Source organism: Rhinolophus sinicus, chromosome 15 (assembly GCF_057876585.1).
Source record: "Rhinolophus sinicus isolate RSI-liver-muscle chromosome 15, RSI-T2T, whole genome shotgun sequence".
Classification (NCBI taxonomy): Eukaryota; Metazoa; Chordata; class Mammalia; order Chiroptera; family Rhinolophidae; genus Rhinolophus; species Rhinolophus sinicus.
Genome location: NC_142515.1, coordinates 67,451,267 through 67,470,966, shown reverse-complemented (window position 1 = coordinate 67,470,966; position 19,700 = coordinate 67,451,267). Strand labels below are relative to the sequence as shown.

The 19,700-nt window shown below is 38.7% G+C and overlaps 1 protein-coding gene across 4 annotated transcripts in view; it reads left to right on the top strand.

Annotated features, from left to right (window-relative positions):
• Nucleotides 1–19,700, top strand: part of BMS1 (BMS1 ribosome biogenesis factor) — a 50,421-nt gene that overhangs the window by 17,322 nt on the left and 13,399 nt on the right. For all 4 annotated transcript variants that reach the window (XM_019719110.3, XM_019719109.3, XM_074337327.2 and 1 more), the window contains 3 exons: nucleotides 5,905–5,986; nucleotides 17,372–17,445; nucleotides 18,088–18,246. In XM_019719110.3, coding sequence (XP_019574669.2) covers nucleotides 5,905–5,986; nucleotides 17,372–17,445; nucleotides 18,088–18,246 — 315 coding nt within the window. The remainder of the gene's footprint in view (nucleotides 1–5,904; nucleotides 5,987–17,371; nucleotides 17,446–18,087; nucleotides 18,247–19,700) is intronic.

Here is a 19,700-nt window from a genome sequence, read left to right as displayed (position 1 = left end):
ATTGCATCCCTTTGTGCAGTATATCAGACTCCTCTGTCCTCTGTTTTCTGTAGATCAGTACAGAGCACTAGCAATACCACTCCTGATGATGGAGATGACTACACATGTGAGCTGTTCGGTACAGCTGCTTGTGGCTATTGAGCACTTTAAATATGAGCCAGAACTAAATTTTTAATTTAAGTTTTATTTAATCTTAATTAGAATTTAAATAACCACCTCGTGGTTATTTAAATAGCTACCCTGTGGACAGCTCATCTAGAAGTTCAATTGGATTTAGGTATCTTTTGATCTCTCTAATATCTTCTTTGACCCAGTCGTTCTTTAAAAGAATGTTGTTTAATCTCCATGTATTTGTGTTTTTTCCCGCTTTCTTTTTGCAGTTGATAGTCAATTTCAAAGCCTTGTGATCAGAGAATATGCTTGGTATGATTTCAATCTTCTTAAATTTGTTGAGACTGATTTTATGTCCCAATATATGGTCTATCCTTGAGAATGTTCCGTGTACACTAGAAAAGAATGTATAGGCTGATGTTTTAGGATGAAGTGCTCTATAAATGTCAATTATGTCCATTTCATCTAATGTGTCATTTAGGGCTACTATTTCGTTATTTATTTTCTGTTTGGATGATCTATCCATAGCTGTCAATGATGTATTTAAGTCCCCTAGTATAATTGTGTTTTGGTCAATTTCTCCCTTTAGTTCCGTTAGTAGTTGCTTGGTATATTTCTGTGCTTCCTGACTGGGGGCATAAATATTGATGACTGTTATGTCTTCTTGTTGTACAGTCCCCTTCACCATTATGAAATGCCCATCTTTGTCTCTTGTTATCTTTTTCACCTTGAAGTCTGTTTCATCTGATATCATTATGGCTACACCTGATTTTCTCTGGGTACCATTTGCTTGGAGTGTCAATTTCCACCCTTTCACTTTGAGTCTATGCTTGTCCTTGTAGCTGAGATGTGTCTCTTGGAGACAGCATATGGTTGGGTTTAGTTTTTTGATCCAATCTGCTACTCTGTGCCTTTTTATTGGTGAGTTCAGTCCATTTACATTTAGGGTGATTATTGATATGTGAGGATTTCCAGTCATTCTATCTTTAGTTTTCTGGTAAGGCTGTGTCTCCATTGTTTCTTTGTCTTTTTGTTGTGGTCTGTTATTTCTGTGTGGTGGTATTCTATGATGTTTCCCTCTGTTTCTTCTTTTATTACAGTATATATTTCAGTTCTGGATTTTTTTTGAGTGGTTACCCTTAAGTTTATGTAAAAGAAAGTTTGATATTTAGAGTATTCCATTTTCTTCAGCATGTCTACATTTTCCATTCCCATATTCCGGTTCAGGCCTTTACTCTCCCCCTTTTTGAGTTTTGGTTGCCACAAATTGTCCCTGTTGATGGTGGTCGAATAGCCTCCTTTAGTATTTCTTGTAGTGCAGGTCGTGTATTAGAAAATTCCCTCAGCTTCTGTATGTCTGGAAAGGTCTTTATTCCTCCTTCATATCTAAAGGATAACTTTGCTGGATATATTATTCTTGGCTCATGATTTCTCTCTTTCAATAGTTTGAATATTTGGTTCCACTCCCTCCTGGCTTGTAGAGTTTCTGCTGAAAAATCTGATGATAATCTAATGGGCTTTCCTTTGTAAGTTACCGTCTTCTTTTCCCTGGCTGCCTTGAGGATTCTGTCTTTGTCGTTGATTTTAGACAGCTTCAATACAATGTGCCTTGGAGAAGACCTGTAGGGATTGAGGTAACTAGGTGTTCTATTTGCTTCTTGGATTCGAGGGTCCAGTTCTGTCCACAAGTTTGGGAAGTTCTCATCAACAATTTGTTTGAATATATTCTCTGTTCCCTTCTCTCTTTCTTCTCCTTCTGTTATGCCCATTCTTATATTGCTCTTTCTGATGGAGTCAGAAAGTTCTTGTAGAGTTCTTTCATTTCTTTGAAGTCTCAAGTCTCTTTCTTCTTCCATCTGTGTCATTTCCAGGTTTCTATCTTCGATGTCACTGATTCTTTCCTCCATCTGGTCAACTCTACTACCTATGCTGGTTATTTCATTCTTAATTTCTTCTATTGAGTTCTTAATCTCCAGAAATTCTGTTTGGTTCTTTTTTAAAATTTCAGCCTCTTTCGTAAAATGCTCATGTTGTTCTTTGATTGTGTTTCTGAGTTCATTTAACTGCCTATCTGTGTTTTCTTGTATCTCGTTGAGTTTTTTCAGAACTGCAATCTTGAATTCTCTGTCATTTAAGTCACATATTTCTGTATCTTTAAGTGCCTCTTCTGGAGATTTTTCACTTTCTTTCTGAGCTATCTTGTTGCCTTGGTTATTCATGGCGATTACTGGTTTACTGTTTCTCTTCTTAGACATCTACAGGAGTGGCTTCTGCAACAGGTTGATAGGAAGCAGTCTTTCTTTGTTTTCCAGTACTTGTTGGTAGAATATTTTATTTTTTCTGCAACTGCAGCTTATTTTTCTTCTCCCACACGGTAGTGCTATGTTTTCTCTGCACTATTCCAGCTTCTCACACAATGGGGGGATTCCCTGGGAGACGGGTTTCTCCTCTGTTAATAGTTCGTCTAGGTCACAGGGCGCAGTGTCCCGGTGGGTATGCGGAGAGCTTTTGATATTCCAAAGCTCTTCCAGCTCCAGATTCAGAGCCCTTATGTTTCAGCAGCTCTGTTTACTCCTGCAGGGATCCGCCCAGATAGGTGGGGCCAGGGCAGGGTGAGTTGTGAGAATTGGCCCAGAGCAATGGCAGCGACCACCACCACAGCCGGTCCTGCTTCTACAGCTCCCTCCCTTTAGCCAGAACTAGTTGGGCTGTGAATCTGTGTCTGCGTACCCCAGTTTTTAGAACTGCAAGTATTCTGTTCTCTTGCTCTGACACTGCTACTGTTCCGTTTCTAGCACTGGGCAGGGGGGGACGGGGCGAGCTCTTGCAGGGTAGGGAGGGGGCGGCTAGTCTCAGTGCCTAAGGCTTCTGTTCTCTGTGGCAGTGAGGGCTTAAACCACCGTTTTCAGCTTTCTTCCCTCAGTCTTTTCTCCGAGGTCTGTGCCATGAACGTTGGGTTCAGCCGTGTTTTATGCTGCCCCCTCAGCCCTGTGGGCCATAAGCGGAGCCCTAGCAGTCCGGGTTCTTCCCTCTCCCGCAGCTGCGGTAGTTCCGGGAAGCAGCGAGCTCGGAGCACTGAGCTAGGTCTGCGTCCTGTGCCCACGGCTCCGTCTCTGCACTTCTCCCTTTCCTCCTCCCCCCACTCGCACGAATCTCCCACCTGTAGGTGATTTCGGTAGTGGGCCTCTTTGTCTTGCCTGTCTGCTGTGCAGGGAGTCCTTTGTGGAGTTTCTGTTGTTCAATTCGTTGTAAATTCCAGGGGAGCTTTACAGAGGCTCACCTCACACCGCCATTTTTCCGGAAGCCGGCAAAAGTATCAACTGTTTTTCCATTGGACAGTTAATCTCCTGTTTGACTCTGAAGATGAAGAAGTTACAAAATTTGCTTTATCCAATATGTTACACATAAAATAATGTCAGCATAACATTACACATTGCTATTAATATTACTGAAAACAGTTAAAGTTTTTTTCCGTATATGTTTTCCTGTTTCTCTTTTCAAAAGTGGCTATACCATTTTACGTTCCTACCAGCAGTGTGTGTGGCTTCTGATTTCTCCACATCCTCACCAAGACTTATTATTATCTGTTTTTCTGTTCTTTTTTTAATTATAGCCATCCTAGGGGTATGAAGTGGTATCTCATTATGGTTTCTATTTGCCTTTCCCTGATAGCTAATGATTGTCAGGCATCTTTTCGTGTGCTTATTGTCCATTTGTATGTATTATTTGAAGTTATGTCTATTTGTTACATTTTCCCGTTTTAAAAATTGGGTTTTCTTTTTATTATTGAGTTGTAAGAGTAGTTTATATATTCAGAATAGAAGTTCCTTATCAGGTATATGATTTACAAATATTTTCTTTCATTCTGTAGTTTGTCTTTTCTGTGCCCTTTGAAGCACATGTTTTAAATTTTGATGAAGTCCCAGTCTATACTTTTTTGTTTGTGTTTAGTATCATATCCAAGAAACCATTGCCAAATCCAACATCATAAAGTTTTACTCCTGTGTTTTTGTCTAAGAGTTTTATAATTTAGCTCTTTCATTTAAGTCTTTGGTCTATTTTGAGTTAATTTTTGTATTTGGTGTGAGATGACTCCAACTCCGTTCTTTTGCATGTGGAGCTCCAGTTGTCCTAGCACTATTTGTTGAAAAGACTATTCTTTCCCCAATTGCATTGTCTTGGCACCCTGGGCAGAAAAATCACTTGGCCATAGATACATGGTTTTATTTATGGATTCTTAATTGTATTCCATCAGTCTCTATGTCTTTCTTACACCAGCACAATAGTGTTTTGATTACCATTGCTTGGTAGCAAGTCTTGAAATTGATAAGTGTGAATCCTCCGACTTTGTTCTTCTTTTTCAAGATTGTTTTGTCTATTCTGGATCTTTTGAGTTTTCTGTATTTTAAGAGCAGCTTTTCCATTTCTACAAAGAAGCCAGCTGGGATTCTGATAGGGATTGCATTGTCTGTAGGTCACTTTGAATAGTACTGATAGCTTAACAATTTTAAGTCTTCTGATCCATTAACATGGGATACATTTCCATTTATTTAGATCTTTAATTTCTTTCAAGAATATTTTGTAGTTATCTGAGTATAAGCTTTGTACTTCTTTGTTGAGTTTATTCCTAGCATTTTATTCTTTTTGGTGCTATTATAAAAGGAATCATTTTCTCAGTTTCATTTTTGAATTGTTCATTGCTAGTGTATAGAAATCAAGTTAATTGTTGTATATTAATCTAGTATCTTACAACCTTGCTGAACTCATTTATTAGTGCTGATTGTTTTTCAGTGGATTCCTTAGGATTTTCTATATACCAGATCTTACCATCTGTGAATAGATATAATTTTCCTTTCTAAACTAGGTGCTTTCAATTTCTTGCCTAGTATCCCTGGCTAGAACAACTAATACAATGTTGAACAGAAGTAAAAGCAGGCATCCTTGTCCTATTCCTGATCTTAGGAGAAAAGCTTTCTTTCTTTCACCATTATATATGATGCCAATTGTGGGTTTTTTTAATGGATGCCTTTTGTCATGTTGAGGCAGTTTCCTTCTATTCCTAGTTTGTTGAGTGCTTTTGTCATAGAGGTTTTATTTATTTATGTATTTTATTTGTTTGGCCTTTGGTTCTCCTGAGTTGATTTTTAAGCTTCATGAAATTAGGATCTCCTGGAAACAGTCCTTACAGAGCTTCTTGGCGTAGAGTAAGTGTTCAGGAAGTGTTCACTGAGTGACAGCAGACATAAAGGAGTGAGTAAATGAACATGTGTGCTTTTGCATCCATTGTAATCATGCTAGCCCCAAGGCTACCCTTTGAGAGTGAGGTTGTGTGTGAAAAACGTGATTCATAACCAAAATGTGACTCAGGTGAAAGACAGGACCACTACGATTTCTGTAAGTGTGCTGTTGTGCCCTTGGCAGTGCGTGACATGTGCTGTCTTAGGTCAGGTGCAACCAGCATCCGCTGCATGTGCGCAGCAGACGACTGAGCAGATCCGACACAGGGACACCATCAGTCCTCTTCACACGACTGTGCTCATGCAAGACATCTTGTTTTTGTCAGAATAGTATCATTGGTCAAAGGAATTAAGTTTTCAAACAGCCAAGAGAAGTCTGGAGTAGCAAATAGTAATATCAGCTTTCTGAAAATGCTGCTGTCTAACTGTATTGCCTTAATACTAATATGCTTTGCAAATCAGTTGAATTGGTAAAGACCCATTTATATATGAGGTCAGTGAGCTGGTAGCGCTCTCCTTGTCCACTGTCAATTAAGTGCCGGCTTTTCTGTGTAAGGTTATGAACAGCATCAGAGATTGCTTCGTGACTGGGAAGTGGGAAGAGGATAAAGATGCAGCCAAGATCTTAGCAGAAGATGGTAAGTAAAGGACTGTATTGTTGAGAGAAGACTGCCTTCTCTATACTTTATTTTCTTCCACATCTTTGATAGTTGAAAATAAGAGTCAATTGTGAAATGCTTTGGGGAACTCTGACAGGAGTTATGGGTAATATTCTGGTTCTTCTTTCATGGTGATCTTATTTTCCACCCTTGGTTAACTGACTTATTAGATACAGACCTTGAAGAAAAGTGGAAGTTTTCCATAAATTTTATCATGTATTTGTTAAAAGTCAATTTTTTGTGTGTGAAAAATGTACTCAAATAACATTTATATATTTTTAATGATAAAAGTAGTATGCATTGTAGAACATTTAGAATAAAAAGTTACTATGATACCATAAACTCTACTTTTGTTAACCTTTTGAGGTATTTCCTTCCTGTAATTAAAAAATTTTATATATATGTATATATAAACTTTTCTAGTTATAATCATATTTTATGTAAATTGTGTCATTACGTTTTTTTTTTAAGATTTCCTGTTTATGATTTAAGTGTTCTATCATATTAAAATTCAATTTATAGTTTTATTGTTTGACATATAAGCAGTTTGCTTTGTCCATATTATAAATAACTGCACTGGACCACCTTGAATAACTCTTGGATCTGATTTTTTATTTTCATAAGATAAATTCATAAAAGAATTGTTATTTTTATGTGCCACAGTTGCCAAGAAGTTTTTCAGAAAGTCCTTCTAATTATGTTCTGAGCAGTGCTGCTTGGTCCTTATCAGTTTATTGCTTTTATTCAGTATTTAGTGCTGCCCATAAAAAATGTTTTTTTTCCAATTTGATAGATAAAATGGTTTCTTGTATTTGTAACTGACATTTTTTGATTAAATGTAAGTGAGAATATTTAAGGGGTGTTGGCTATGGCATTTCTTTTGTGAATTCATTATGTCCTTTGTGCGTTTTTCTGATGGTATGTTAATATTTTTTTTACTGATTTATAAACTTAATCTCTCAAGGATATTTATCCTTCATTTGTTTCATGTGTTTTCATGCTTTTTATGATTTAATTTAAAGTTTTGTTTAGTATTACAGGAACCATACATTTAAAAATATTGTGTAGTTAGTTCTATCAATCTTTTTGGTGAGATTTCATTACTTTTATTTTTTCTATAGACATTTCCTTTTGCATTATTGCAAGAGCTGGGGCATTTTTATAGGTTTCCATTACTAAAAATTACACATCCCAAAATGACAGGACTTTCAAATCTACAGGAAAAGGATGCAATCTAGCAGCATCAGTACAGGCTGCCACACAGGCCAGGGTCTGCAGAGGTCAGGCGTAGCTGTAGCCTTCTTCCTCAGGGAGGGCCGTTGGCAGGGCGCACTTCCATTGAACACCAGGAACCAGCAAGCCCAGCAGTCCTGCCCAGTGTTTTCCTGTTGCTTCTCTCAAGAGGCCTCTTGTCTCACCTCCTTCATCTCATTCTCAATAAACAGTGCTCCTGGAGCAAACGGCCCCCAAACTCCCCGAATCCCTGGTTCTAAAGCAACACTGGCTATCTATTCTGATCCATGTGTTGACCAAGGGTGCTTGTCTTCAGGGAGCTTTAGCCAAAGAGCTCAGGCCAACTCCAGGCCCTTGAATGAACCCTCATAGCACAGTCACTGAAGCACTTAAATCTTGTATGACGATCCCTAGAATTGTTTTTATACTTTGATTTTGTACATTTAACTTGATTCCATCTGGAACTTAAGTAAGAATCAACTTCGTTTTATTTGCAGATCATCATTTTTCTATCACTGTTGGTTCGATAATGTTGGTTTATGATGCATTCTTACTGTGTGTGTGCATGTGCGTGCACCTATAGATGTGTACATATATCAGCGTCAGTTATAAGGTCATCTGCACTATTGGGTGATTCTTATTGTGATTCTCATGCTATTATCCTAGTATTGTCTCTGTTAAATCTTTATGATACCTTTTGAAATCTAAGGCAACTCACCTCCTTTTCTATTTTCTTAATTTCCTTCACATTCACACCTGGTCTTTTAGATTAACTTCTATTTAATTTTTATATTTTTGTTTAAATAAAAGTAACAGCAACACTTGCAAGTTATTCAAACACAAAAGCTTTAAATATGGGAATGTAGAAAGGACAGAATTGCTGAGTCCTCCTTCCCTGCCACTCCCAGCTTGTGGAGGTGTAGTCACTGTGGTATCATTTTTGTTTCTATAAAAATGCTGTTTAACCTAACATGTTCTATAGCATGCTTGTTTTACTTGAATACATGTGACATAGACATCCTGTGTGTCAACGTATTTGGAACAACCTCATTCCTTTTAATGGCTGTGTGTTGTGTGGATGTGCCATTACTTAGGGAACATTGAGTATCATTCAGTTTTTGTTCAGTTTTTTATTCTTAAAAATAAAGTCACAGTGAACATCCTTATATTTTGTGGGAATATTTCTGTAGAGCAGATTTTTAGAAATGGAATTACTTTGTCAAAGAATATTTACATTTTAATTCTGAATTTAAGCTGCCCTAGACAAATGTCCTGAATTTCATATACCTACCTACGACAGCATATAAGAACAGTTTTCCCTGTATCTTGACCAAAACTGAATATTATCACTTGTTTTTAGTTTTGACAGTTCATAGGTCAGCAGTGGTCCAAATTAACTTTGAAAACAACTTTGGTAAATTATAAAACATATTTTGTTTTTTAATTGGTATTACATTAAACTGAAAAATTGCTTCAGGAATAATTGAAATTTTATGCAGTATTCAGTTCTCTCCAGGGACACATTCTACCTGTTTAAATCTTTTCTATCTCTAATTATAGTTTTGTGCGTCACCATATATTATTATTATTCATAGGAATTTGATAGTTTTGACTAATTTTTAATGCCTTTTTGTCATCTCTTGAGTTACTGTGTGTTTTCCTTATTAAACTTGTTGATGTAATTTATTATACTAATAGACCTCCTACCCCAAATTTGGTTTAGATATTGAGACAAATGACATCACACCTGCATCAAGAGGATGTGGACTCACATAACGAGGCTTTCTGGGGAGAGCAGGGCAAACTTCCCAGGCTAGTTCAGATACAGCTTGAGAGAGCACGGAGGGGAAGGAGACGTGCTTGGGGGTATTAATGGCCGTTAAATGTGGAGCTTAGATGACAGCAGGGGTGTGTGTGTGGTTTCGTTGCATATTTCCCTACTGGCTAGTGATGTTGAGCTTTTTGCATGTGCTTATTTGCCATCCGTGTGTATTCTTTGGTAAAATACCTGTGGATGTGTTTTTTCCTTTTCCTAATTTGATAGTTTTTGTTTGTTTGTTTCTTTGTTTTTTTACTGTTGAATATTGAGAGTTCTTTATATATTTTATTCCATTGTTTGTTTGCAGTGATATGTGGTCTGCAGATATTTTCTCCTATAGTTTGTCTTCATTTTCTTAATAGGGCCTTTCAGAGAGCAAAAGTTTTTAATTTTGATGAGGTCCAATTTATCACTTTTTTGTTTTAGGAATTGTGTAGTTGGTGTCAAGTCTAGGAACTATTTCCTATTCCTAGATCCTAAAGATTTTCTCCTATGTTGTTTTCTAAAAGTTTTATAGCTTTTTTGTTTTCTGTTTATGTCTGTGATCTATTTTGATTTTTTTTGTAAGGTGTGAGTTTTAGATCACAGTTTATATTTTTGCCCGTGGGTGTATATGCATAATTCTTCCAACACTTTTCATTGCATTGAATTACTTTTGCACCTCTGTCAAAGATTAGTTGAGCATTTAGGTCGAAATTTCTGGGTTTTTCTGTTTCTTTCTTTCATTCATTCATTCATTCATTCATTCATTCATTCATTCATGTCCCTCCACCAATACCAACTATCTTAGTTACTGTAATTATGTAGTAAACATTAATATCAGGTAGAGTGACTTCTCTCACTGGATTCTTTTTTAAGGTTGTTTATCTGTTCTAGGGCCTTGCATATAAATTTTAAAATAAGCTTGTCTGTGCCTGCAAGAAACTGCTGGGATTTTGGTAAAAGTCACATTAAAGCTATAGATCAATTTGGGGAGACTCTTTACTATTTTGAGTATTCTAATCCAGGAACATGGTATGTCTATCCATTTATTTTAAGTTTTCCATGTGTTTTCTCAGCACTGTAATTTTCAGCATACTGATGGGGAATATTTTTTGGTAAGTTTATGCTTCTTTTATTTTGATTAATTTGATTTCATCTTCATTGAATTTTTTGTGTGTTTGCCTTTTATTCTGCTGAACTCACTTGTTCTAGGAGGGTTTTTTTTCCTTGTAGATTACTTAGGATATTCCACACAGACAATTGTGATGCTGCAAATAGAGACACTATTATTTCTTCCTTTTCAACCTGTGTGTCTGTCTTTCTATATTTTTAAAGTTGTTTTTCTCTTCTTGTAATGGCTAGGACTAATACTAAGAGTGAAAATCCTGCCTTGTTCCCAGTGTTTTTCACTGTTATGTATGATGTTAGTTTGGTTTTTCTGTAAGATGCTCTTTATGTGCTCTATTCCTAGTGTACTGAGAGATGTTTTTGGTTTGTTTGTTTTTTTAAATCATGAATGGGTGTTGAATTTTGTCCAAAAGCCTTTCAGTGTCAGTTGATAATATCATGAATTTTATTCACACTTTTGATATAGTGGTACATTGATTAATTTTTGAATGTTGAACCAGCCTCGCCTACCTGGAATAAATCCCACTTAGTCATGGCATGTAATGCTTTTTATATGTTGTTGAATTTCATTTGATAGTATTTTGTCAAAGAATTTTGCATTGAAGTTCATGAAAGATACTGGTCTGTAGTACTGTTTGTTTTGTTTGTACTGATTCATCTGGTTTTAGTAGCAGAGTACTACTGGCCTCATAAATTGAGTTGGAAAGTTTTCCAAATTTTTCTGTTTTCTGGAAGAGATTGTGTAGAATTGGGATGAATTCTTTAAATGTTTGGTATAATTCTCCAGTGAAACTGTCAAGGAATGGAGATTTCCTTTTGGGGAGATTATAATTACAAATTTTATTTCTTTATTGGTTATAGGACTTTAGGTTATCTATCCCATCTTGCCTAAATTTTGGTAGGTTATGGTTTTCAAGGAATTTCAAGGCCTATTGCGGAGATGAAAGTTCCATTAAGTGCCTTCTCCAAGAGGCCAGGTTGGGTATTCTGAGTGTAATGTTCATAGTAGTCTCTTAATACCCTTTTAATGGTTGCAGGATCTATTGTGATAATCCGATTTCATTCTTGATATTTGTGATTTGTGTCTTTTCCCTTTTTTTCCCCCAAGTCAAGTTGTTGTCCTTTCAGTCTTAGTTGTGGAGGGCGCAGCTCAGCTCCAGGTCCAGTTGCCGTTGCTAGTTGCAGGGGGCACAGCCCACCATCCCTTGTGAGAGTCGAAACGGCAACCTTGTGATTGAAAGGACGTGCTCCAACCAACTGAGCCATCTGGGAGCTCAGCGGCAGCTCAGCTCAAGGTGCCGTGTTCAATTTTAGTTGCAGGGGGCGCTGCCCACCATCCCTTGCGGGAGTCGAGGAATTGAACTGGCAACCTTGTGGTTGAGAGCCCGTGCTCCAACCAACAACTGAGCCATCCGGGAGGCAGCTCAGCTCAAGGTGCTGTGTTCAATCTTAGTTGCAGGGGTCAGAGCCCACCATCCCTTGCGGGATTCGAGGAATTGAACTAGCAACCTTGTGGTTGAGAGCCCACTGGCCCATGTGGGAATCGAACCTGCAGCCTTCGGAGTTAGGAGCACGGAGCTCTAACCGCCTGAGCCACCGCCCCTGTCTTCTCCCTTTTTATCTTTGTCAGTAAGGTTTATTAATTTTGTTGATTCGCCCCCAAAATAACCAGCTTTTGGTTTCATTGATTTTTCTGTTTTTAGTTTTCAGTTTTGTTGATTTATGCTCTTTATTATTTCTGTTCTTTGCTTGTTTTAAATTATATTGGACTTTTCTTAGATTATTGGTTTGAGAGTTGTCTCATTTCTAATGTGAGTGTTTAGTGCTGTAAATTGCCCTCTCAGCACTGTTTTGCTGTTCCCCACAAAGTTTCATATTGTATTTTTATTTTCATTCACTTCTATGCATTTTTGTGTTTTCTTTGACCCATGTATTATTTAGAAGTGTGTTGTTGAATTACCAAATGTTTAGAAATTTTCCTGTTGTCTTTCTGTTATTGATTTCCAGTTTAATTACATTATGTATTAAGAACATACTCATGATTTCAAACCATTTAGATTTGTTATGATTTGTGTTATTAACCAGAATAGGCCGTGTCTTGGAAGATGTGCTGTGGGTGCTTTAAAAATTGTATATTCTGCTGCTGTTGGGTAGAGTGTTCTATATGTGTCAGTTAGATTCTGATGGGTTGACTGTGTTCAAATCTTCTGTATCTTTGCTGATTTTCTGTCTAGTTTTATCAGTTGCCGAGAGGAAGACATTGAAGTCAACAAGTATAATGGCAGATTTACCTATCCTTTTAACTCTGTCAATTGTTGCTTCATATATTTGAAACTTTGTTTGGTATATACACATTTGGGATTGTTATGTCTTTCTGGTGAATTGATCCTTTTGTAATTATTTATTACAATCACCTCCTAGTCACCCCCTCGGTGAGGGAGGGATTCCAGCCCTAGGGTTACAGGTATGGCAATACCTGTAATGGCTAAAGCTGACACTGGCCAAATGAGATCAATAGCAGTTTATTAGTCCTGTGCACTCATGGCCTGAGGAAAGAGGATGCTGTGTGCCATGCAGGGATTGCATTTGGGAGGCGGACTTTGTACTTAAAGGATCCTGGGGTGACCATTGGTTCCCTTGGGGAGATGTGATTAGCTTCTCTGAATAAATTCATGGGCTGGCAGAGAGGAGAAGTGAGACTTCTCTGTTAGGGTGAGGACTAGGTGAGAGCAGCTGGTCCAACTGATAAAAGAACTAGTTGGGTGAGGATCCTTTTTCATAGGGTGGAGACATAACTGGCAGGCCTGCTCACAGCTAGGCCTTTGGGGCCTGTGAGGCTCAAAGGTGTCAGGGAATTTTAAGTCGTACAGTTCAGTAAGTCCCACTCTGGCTCTGATAATTTTCTTTGCTCTGAAGTTACTTTATGAGAGCACTTTTAGCACTTTTATATATACCACTTTTGCTTTTTTAAAAGATGAGTTTGCATGGTATATCTTTCTCCATCCTTTAACTTTCAACCTACTTAGGTTATTAAATCTGAAGTGAGTTTCTTGTAAATAGTGTGTAGTAGGGTTATATGTTTTTATCCTCTCTGTCAGTCTGTCTTTTGGTGTGTTTATGCCATTTACATTTAAGGTATTGTTGATATGTAATTGTTTAAGTCTGATATTTTAATATTTTTTGTCTGTTTATTCTGGTTCTAGTTCTTCTGTTTTTTCCTGTTTCCCTTTCCTTCTATCTTGATTTGTTTACAGTGTTTTTGAGTGTATTTCCTTGTACTGTGTTTCCCTGAAAATAAGACCTAGCCAGACCATCAGCTCTAATGTATCTTTTGAATGCATTATACCTGGTCTTATAGTAAAATAAGACTGGGTCTTATCTTATAATATAATATAATATAATATAATATAATATAATATAATATAATATAATATAATATAATATAATGTAGCGTAGCATGACATGACATGACATGACATGACATAACACCGGATCTTATATTAATTTTTGCTCCAAAAGACGCCTTAGAGCTGATAGTCCGGCTAGGTCTTATTTTCGGGGAAACATGGTATGGTTTTTGAGTGTTTGCTCTGGATATTACAATATTCATGTTGTACTATAACAGCCTATTGGTACCAGCATTTTACCACTTTGAGTAACATGTGGAAACTTTTCTTTCATTTTGGTTCCTTTACCTTCCCTACTTTTAAATTATTAACTATAATTTCAAAAGCTCGTAAGAAAAAGGGTAGTTTACGTGTCCATATTTCTGGTCTCTTTTTATTTTTTATTTTTTTCCTGGTGGTCCCAGATTTCTCCTTTTACAATTTCCTTTCTGCTTAAGAACTTTCTTTAGCCATTTTTAAGGGTAAGTATGCTAATGACAAATTCCTGTAGTTTTCCTTTGTCCAAGAATGTCTTTCTTTCCCCCTTCATTTCTTAAGAATAGTTTCACCAGATACAGAATTTGTAGATGACAGATCTTTTTGTTCAGCACTTGAAAAATGTTGTGCCACCTCCTTCTGATCTCCATGATTTCAGAGGAGAAATGTGCTATTATTTGAATTGGTGTGGCCCTACAGATAAGCATTCGTTTCTGGCTGCTTTGAAGACTTTTTTTCTTTGTATTTAGTTTTCAGAAGTTTGATTGGTGTGAATTTCATTGGGTTTACTCTGTTTGAGATTTGCTTATTAGCCCCTTGAGTCTGTAAGTTTATGTCTTTCACCAAATTTGGGAATCTTGAGGCATTATTTCTTTCAACCGTAGTCTCTTTGTGAGACTCTGATGATATAAGTGTTGAATATTTTGTTTCTGTCCCACATGTGCATGAGGTTCTGCTTATTATTTTTTGGCTTTTTTTTCAAGGTTGTTCAGACTGGGTGAATTCTGTTGATCTGTCCTCAAGTTCTATGATTCTGTTCTCTGTCATCTCTACTCTTATTATTGAGCCCATCAGTCTAGTTTGTTCTTTCTTTATTTCCTTCCTTCCTTTGTTTCTTTCTTAGTGTATTTTTCAGTTCTGTAATTTCCGTTTGGTTCTTCAGTTTCTTTCCTGAGGTTTTCAGTTTTTTGGTTGTTGCCATAGGGTTTACAGTTACTTGCTGAAGTATTTTTATAATAGCTGCTTAAGATATTAGTCAGATAGTTCCAACAGCTGATTCATTTCCATGTTGGTGTCAGTCAGTTGTCTGTTCATACTCAAATTACTACGGTTTTCCTGGTTGTGCATATGACAGGTGATTTTCTGTTGTATCCTACACATTTTGTTTGTTATGTTGGGACACTGTCAGCCCTGTGTAATTTTTTACATTTCAGCAGGCATCATCCTATTTAGGTTGTGTGCAGGTCCTTGTCTACTTTGTGGGCTGGGGTTCCAATGACAATTGAATTTCAGAGCCTTTGCAGAGCTGTTCTTGTCTGCTTCATTTGTCTGGTACCACCAGTCCCTTGAGGGAGCAGAGGAGCGTCCCCAGTCTCTGTCATCTGATGGGGCTAGGTGAGGGAAGGTTGTCTTGGCTTATGGAGCCAGTTTGCTTGTTGTGGGGGACTTCCTTTGCTGGTCTTGCCCAGATACACATTGTTTTAGGTGGAGGAAGAGAGTCTCATGCCTGTGGCATCCCCCCTTGCTGATAACCCTTGGTCACCTGGTATGGATATCTTGGTGAAGGAAAGGAGATTGAGGCTCCTCAGGGAAGGTGCGCACTTTTCCTCTCATTTATTGTCGCGGACCTCCTGATCCATACCTTCCGCCACTGCTGCCTAGGGTACCTGGTATTGCTAGCGAGGTCAGTTTGATCTGGGAGGAAGAGTGAACCTATCTGGGCTGCCCTCTATTGCTAGCTTTCGGGTTGAGAATACTGACCCAGAGTCGGTTTTCTGTGGGTTTGGTGTAGTGAGACACTGGCCGCTATGTCATTTCTCTAGTGCTGGGGACCACTGCCAACGCATCTTTTTCTTTCTACCTTTGGTTGTCTCTTGAGCTTTTGTGTTATTTGTGGAGCTGATGGTTATATGTATTTGGTAGCAACAAAGGAAATGTGTAGATACCATCTTGTTCAGATCAGAAATCCTTCGTGGTTTTTTCTCTTGTAACTGTGTCAAAGGATTGGTGTCTTACTGATACTGAGTCTTCCTTTCCTAACACATGGCAGTCTTTATCTTTTCAAGCAGATGATTATTAATAATGCCTCCTTCATTGGGCTGTGCTGAGGAACGTAGGTAAGGCATACAAAGCACTGAAGAGTGTTCACTAATGTTATTTCCTGGGTCCTTGGTACCTTATTAAAGCTCTTACAATTTTTGGAATAAAGATCCAGCACATTTCTTATGCATTCCTATGTATGTTATCCCTTTTTGTTTTTATTACAATGAAATCTTCCCAACTTTTATATATTCCTTGGCTCTTTGGCTCTTGGCTCTGATATGAAAATGTTTTAATATCCTAAAGTTGTCTCCCAAAGGAGTTTTAAGTTGTCTATTTCTGTTAAGGGTAAGACCCATAACTAAACTTAGAGGTCCAAAAATGAATGAGTGAATGAGCAAGCTCTTCATGTGGATTCAGCACTGTTTTATGTACTACTCTTACTCTAAATGATGTCTTTTATGTAATCTAAGGTTTTCCCTAGGTATGTCACATGTTTATGTTGTGTTGATCTTACAGTTGAGACTCTTTTTCAAATGTGCTGTTATCTAAGTGGCTTTTCAAGTTACTTGTTTTCATATTTTTTATTAGTTTCAGGTGTACAAAACAACATAATGATTAGACATTTATACCCCTCACAAAGTGATAACCCCCCCTCAAGTCTACGACCCCTCTGATATTGTATACAGCTGTTACAGTACCATTGACTATCTTCCTTATGCTGTACTTTACATCTGTGACCGTATATACAGAGGGTGCCAAAAAAATGTATACACATTTTAAGAAAGGAATAAACTATTAAAATTGTAATAATATATATCGATAACAAAAGATGAATACAAGTCACGTTTGACTTCTGCAATTACAAGAGGTGCTCAAAGAGGTTACCATCAGCATCCAGACACTTCTGATTACGGTGAACTACTGCTTGAGCAACATTGACCAAAGTGTCCACGCGTATACATTTTTTTTGACACCACCGGTGTTTAATTATAGTTCACATTCAATATTATTCAGCTTCAGATGCACAGCGCAGTGGTCGGGCATCTACACAGTCTATGAAGTGGTCCCCCTGATAAGCCCAGTGCCCCTCTGCCACCCTACATGACCTGTACAACACTATTGATGATGTTTCCCACACTGTGTTTCACGTCCCGTGACTGTCAAGACGTACTTCCTAATCCCCTCACCTTCTCCCCGACCCCCACCCCTCTCCCATCGTTACTTTTTGAATTGTTTTAGGGTCTCACCTGCATGGCCGTACAGGTCACTTCTGTGTGTCCCTGTTTCAGTGTCTATTACCTACACTGGGAGCATGTCTATGTGGGATGTCAAAGTGAAGTATGGAAATGTGAACTGGGTGTGTTTACTTAACCTAAACAGATGGTGATACAGTGTAACAAAAAGAGAAGCCGATGCAAGGGCAGGGTGTGTAGCAAGAGGAACAGTAAAAATGAAGTTTGGGAAGCAGAATGCACACTGTCCCTGGTGCTGGGTGGTACTAGAGTGTCACATGCAGACCCTACTCACAGAGGAGCCGTGTGGGTGTGCTTTTTCTAGATGAGCTCTATGGTGACTTTGAAGACCTGGAAACAGGGGACGTGCACAAGGGAAAACCAGGCCCGGTCACTCAGGTATGACTTTTCCATGGCCTGCTGCCAGCCACGGGTCCTTGATCTGTGGTCGGTGTGTCCTGAGAGAGGCCTGTTTTGAGAAATTCACATCTTGTTATCTGTAGATTCCAGACTGGATGGAGTCCTTCCTAAACAATGGAGGGTGGGGACAGATCAGAGGCTGTTGGTGTATTTGTTATTCTTGATCTTTTGGTCAATACCTATTACTTCTTCTTGTCACGATTCTTCAGTCACTGAAAGTTTTAGCTCCTGAGTCACTGTCTTCCTCTCCACTATTCCTTCTGCCATCATTCTCCTCTTCTTAAATTTAAATGCCATTTGGAAAAACTAATTCCCTGTTCTCCCTAAGATTTCCATAGAACAGTATCTGGGAGCACCTGGGTTGGGGACACTTGCTGTTATTTTTATTCACGTTTAGCATCCCAGACAGATTAAGGAATGGCAATTGATTGTAATGCAGATGTCTAAATGTCTCTTGTAGCAATGCATGTTATTTAGAGCTGAAGGCTTTGGTTTGTTTTATGTTTATGATGATCATAACTAAGATTTTTGCAGCTCAAATAGAACTTTTGAAATCTGGTTTAAGTTTAAAAAAACGATCTCCACAAACTTTTACAAAATTTTCTCTTCTGGGAATTTAAGATTGAAGATATAGAGGAAGAAATTGACGCAGAGAAAAGTGCCAAGAAAAAGCATTTGGATAAGAAGAGAAAATTGAAGGAGATATTTGATGCAGAATATGATGAAGGAGAAAGCACATACTTTGATGATCTTAAAGGAGAAATGCAGAAACAAACGCAGGTAAGAAAGCAGATCCATCAGCCTCATTCCAAGGCTGTAATTCAGTCTTGTTGATACCTGACCTTCTTCAGATCTCTGCTCCCTGACCTGCCTCTGTGCCTGTCATTTGGACCCTATGCCAAGACGCAGGTGAGTGTTTACTCATGCAGCCATCTACTTGTTTCTTCAGCCAGAAACTCACCAGAAAGACCTAAGCATTAAGTGCTGAGGAAACAAAAACAGCTGAGACACTGCTGCCTCTTTTGAGAATCTTACAGGGTAGTGACTTGAAGTAGTATGTTTATTTAAATGCCAGCATTGCCTTAACCTTCTGATGCCCTGGAGCCATAATTCAATCATTTGGATGAGCAGGTGATTCTAGGTCTGTGTGGCTTACGCACACACTAGTGCTCTCTAGGAAAGGTGTTCTGAAAACTCACCTTGGTCAGAGTTCAAGGAATATTTCGAGTTAAGGGCAGATGTGAAAAAGGGAGTATGTGGAATGCTGAGAGGGAGAGAGTGTAGCCCTCTTGCCTGGGTGTGCTGAGCAGGTTGGTGAACTTACTCTGAAAGACACACAGAGATGCGTACACAGGTGATGGTGAGTGTGTGGGTTGTGCTTTGACAAGTGGGATACCAGGAAGTTCTGTAAGCCGGACCATACTTGATATGCCTTGTGCAAGATGAGTGTGTGAAAATATAGTCCACAGGCTTTGCTCAACTGAGGCCTTTGTCAAGTCAGAGGAGCATCTCCTTAGTCACTAAGTGGTTCCAAGTCTGTGCTGACCTTTGGCAGAAATGACCAGGAAATGTAAAGCTAGTTCTGAAGTCTTTGCTTCAGGCATTTACAATGTAAAACCACCTGGAACCTGTGGGCGTCGTAAAGGACTTTGACTTTTCACTCTGAGTGAAATGGAAGTCCATCTGAGCAGAGGAAAGACATGTTTGACCTAATTACCTCTGAGAGGCGCACTCTGACAGAGTCCAGCAAGATTAAAGGAACTAACCCTGGGGGTGGGGAGGCTTGTGGCAGAGGAGGTGGAAGAGTCAAGTTCTGGGTGTGCTTTATTTAAAAGGCAGACCAGTGGGATTTCCTGGTGGGTTGAGTGTGGAATATGTGAGAGAAAATCAGGATGACTTACTGGAAGAACTGGGTTGTCATGAATAAGACAGAAAGACTTCTAGCTGGTGTAGGTTTGTCCAAGAAGATGAAGTTTGGGTCTGTTAGGTTTGAATTATCTTTCAGACAGGTGGGGTGTCAAGTAGGCAGTGTGGAGTTGTGGAGATAGCTGGGGGCCAAGGACTTAGCTGTGCAGTTCTCAGCGGCTAGAGGCTCCCTGGCACTGTGGCAGGGGTGGGGTGACTTGGGAGCTGGCGCAGACAGGAGAGGGGAGGACCAGGACTGACACTCGGTCCCCCTGTGTAAGGAGGCTGGGCGGCGAGGTGGACATAGCAGTAGGGGTTGAGTAGAGCTT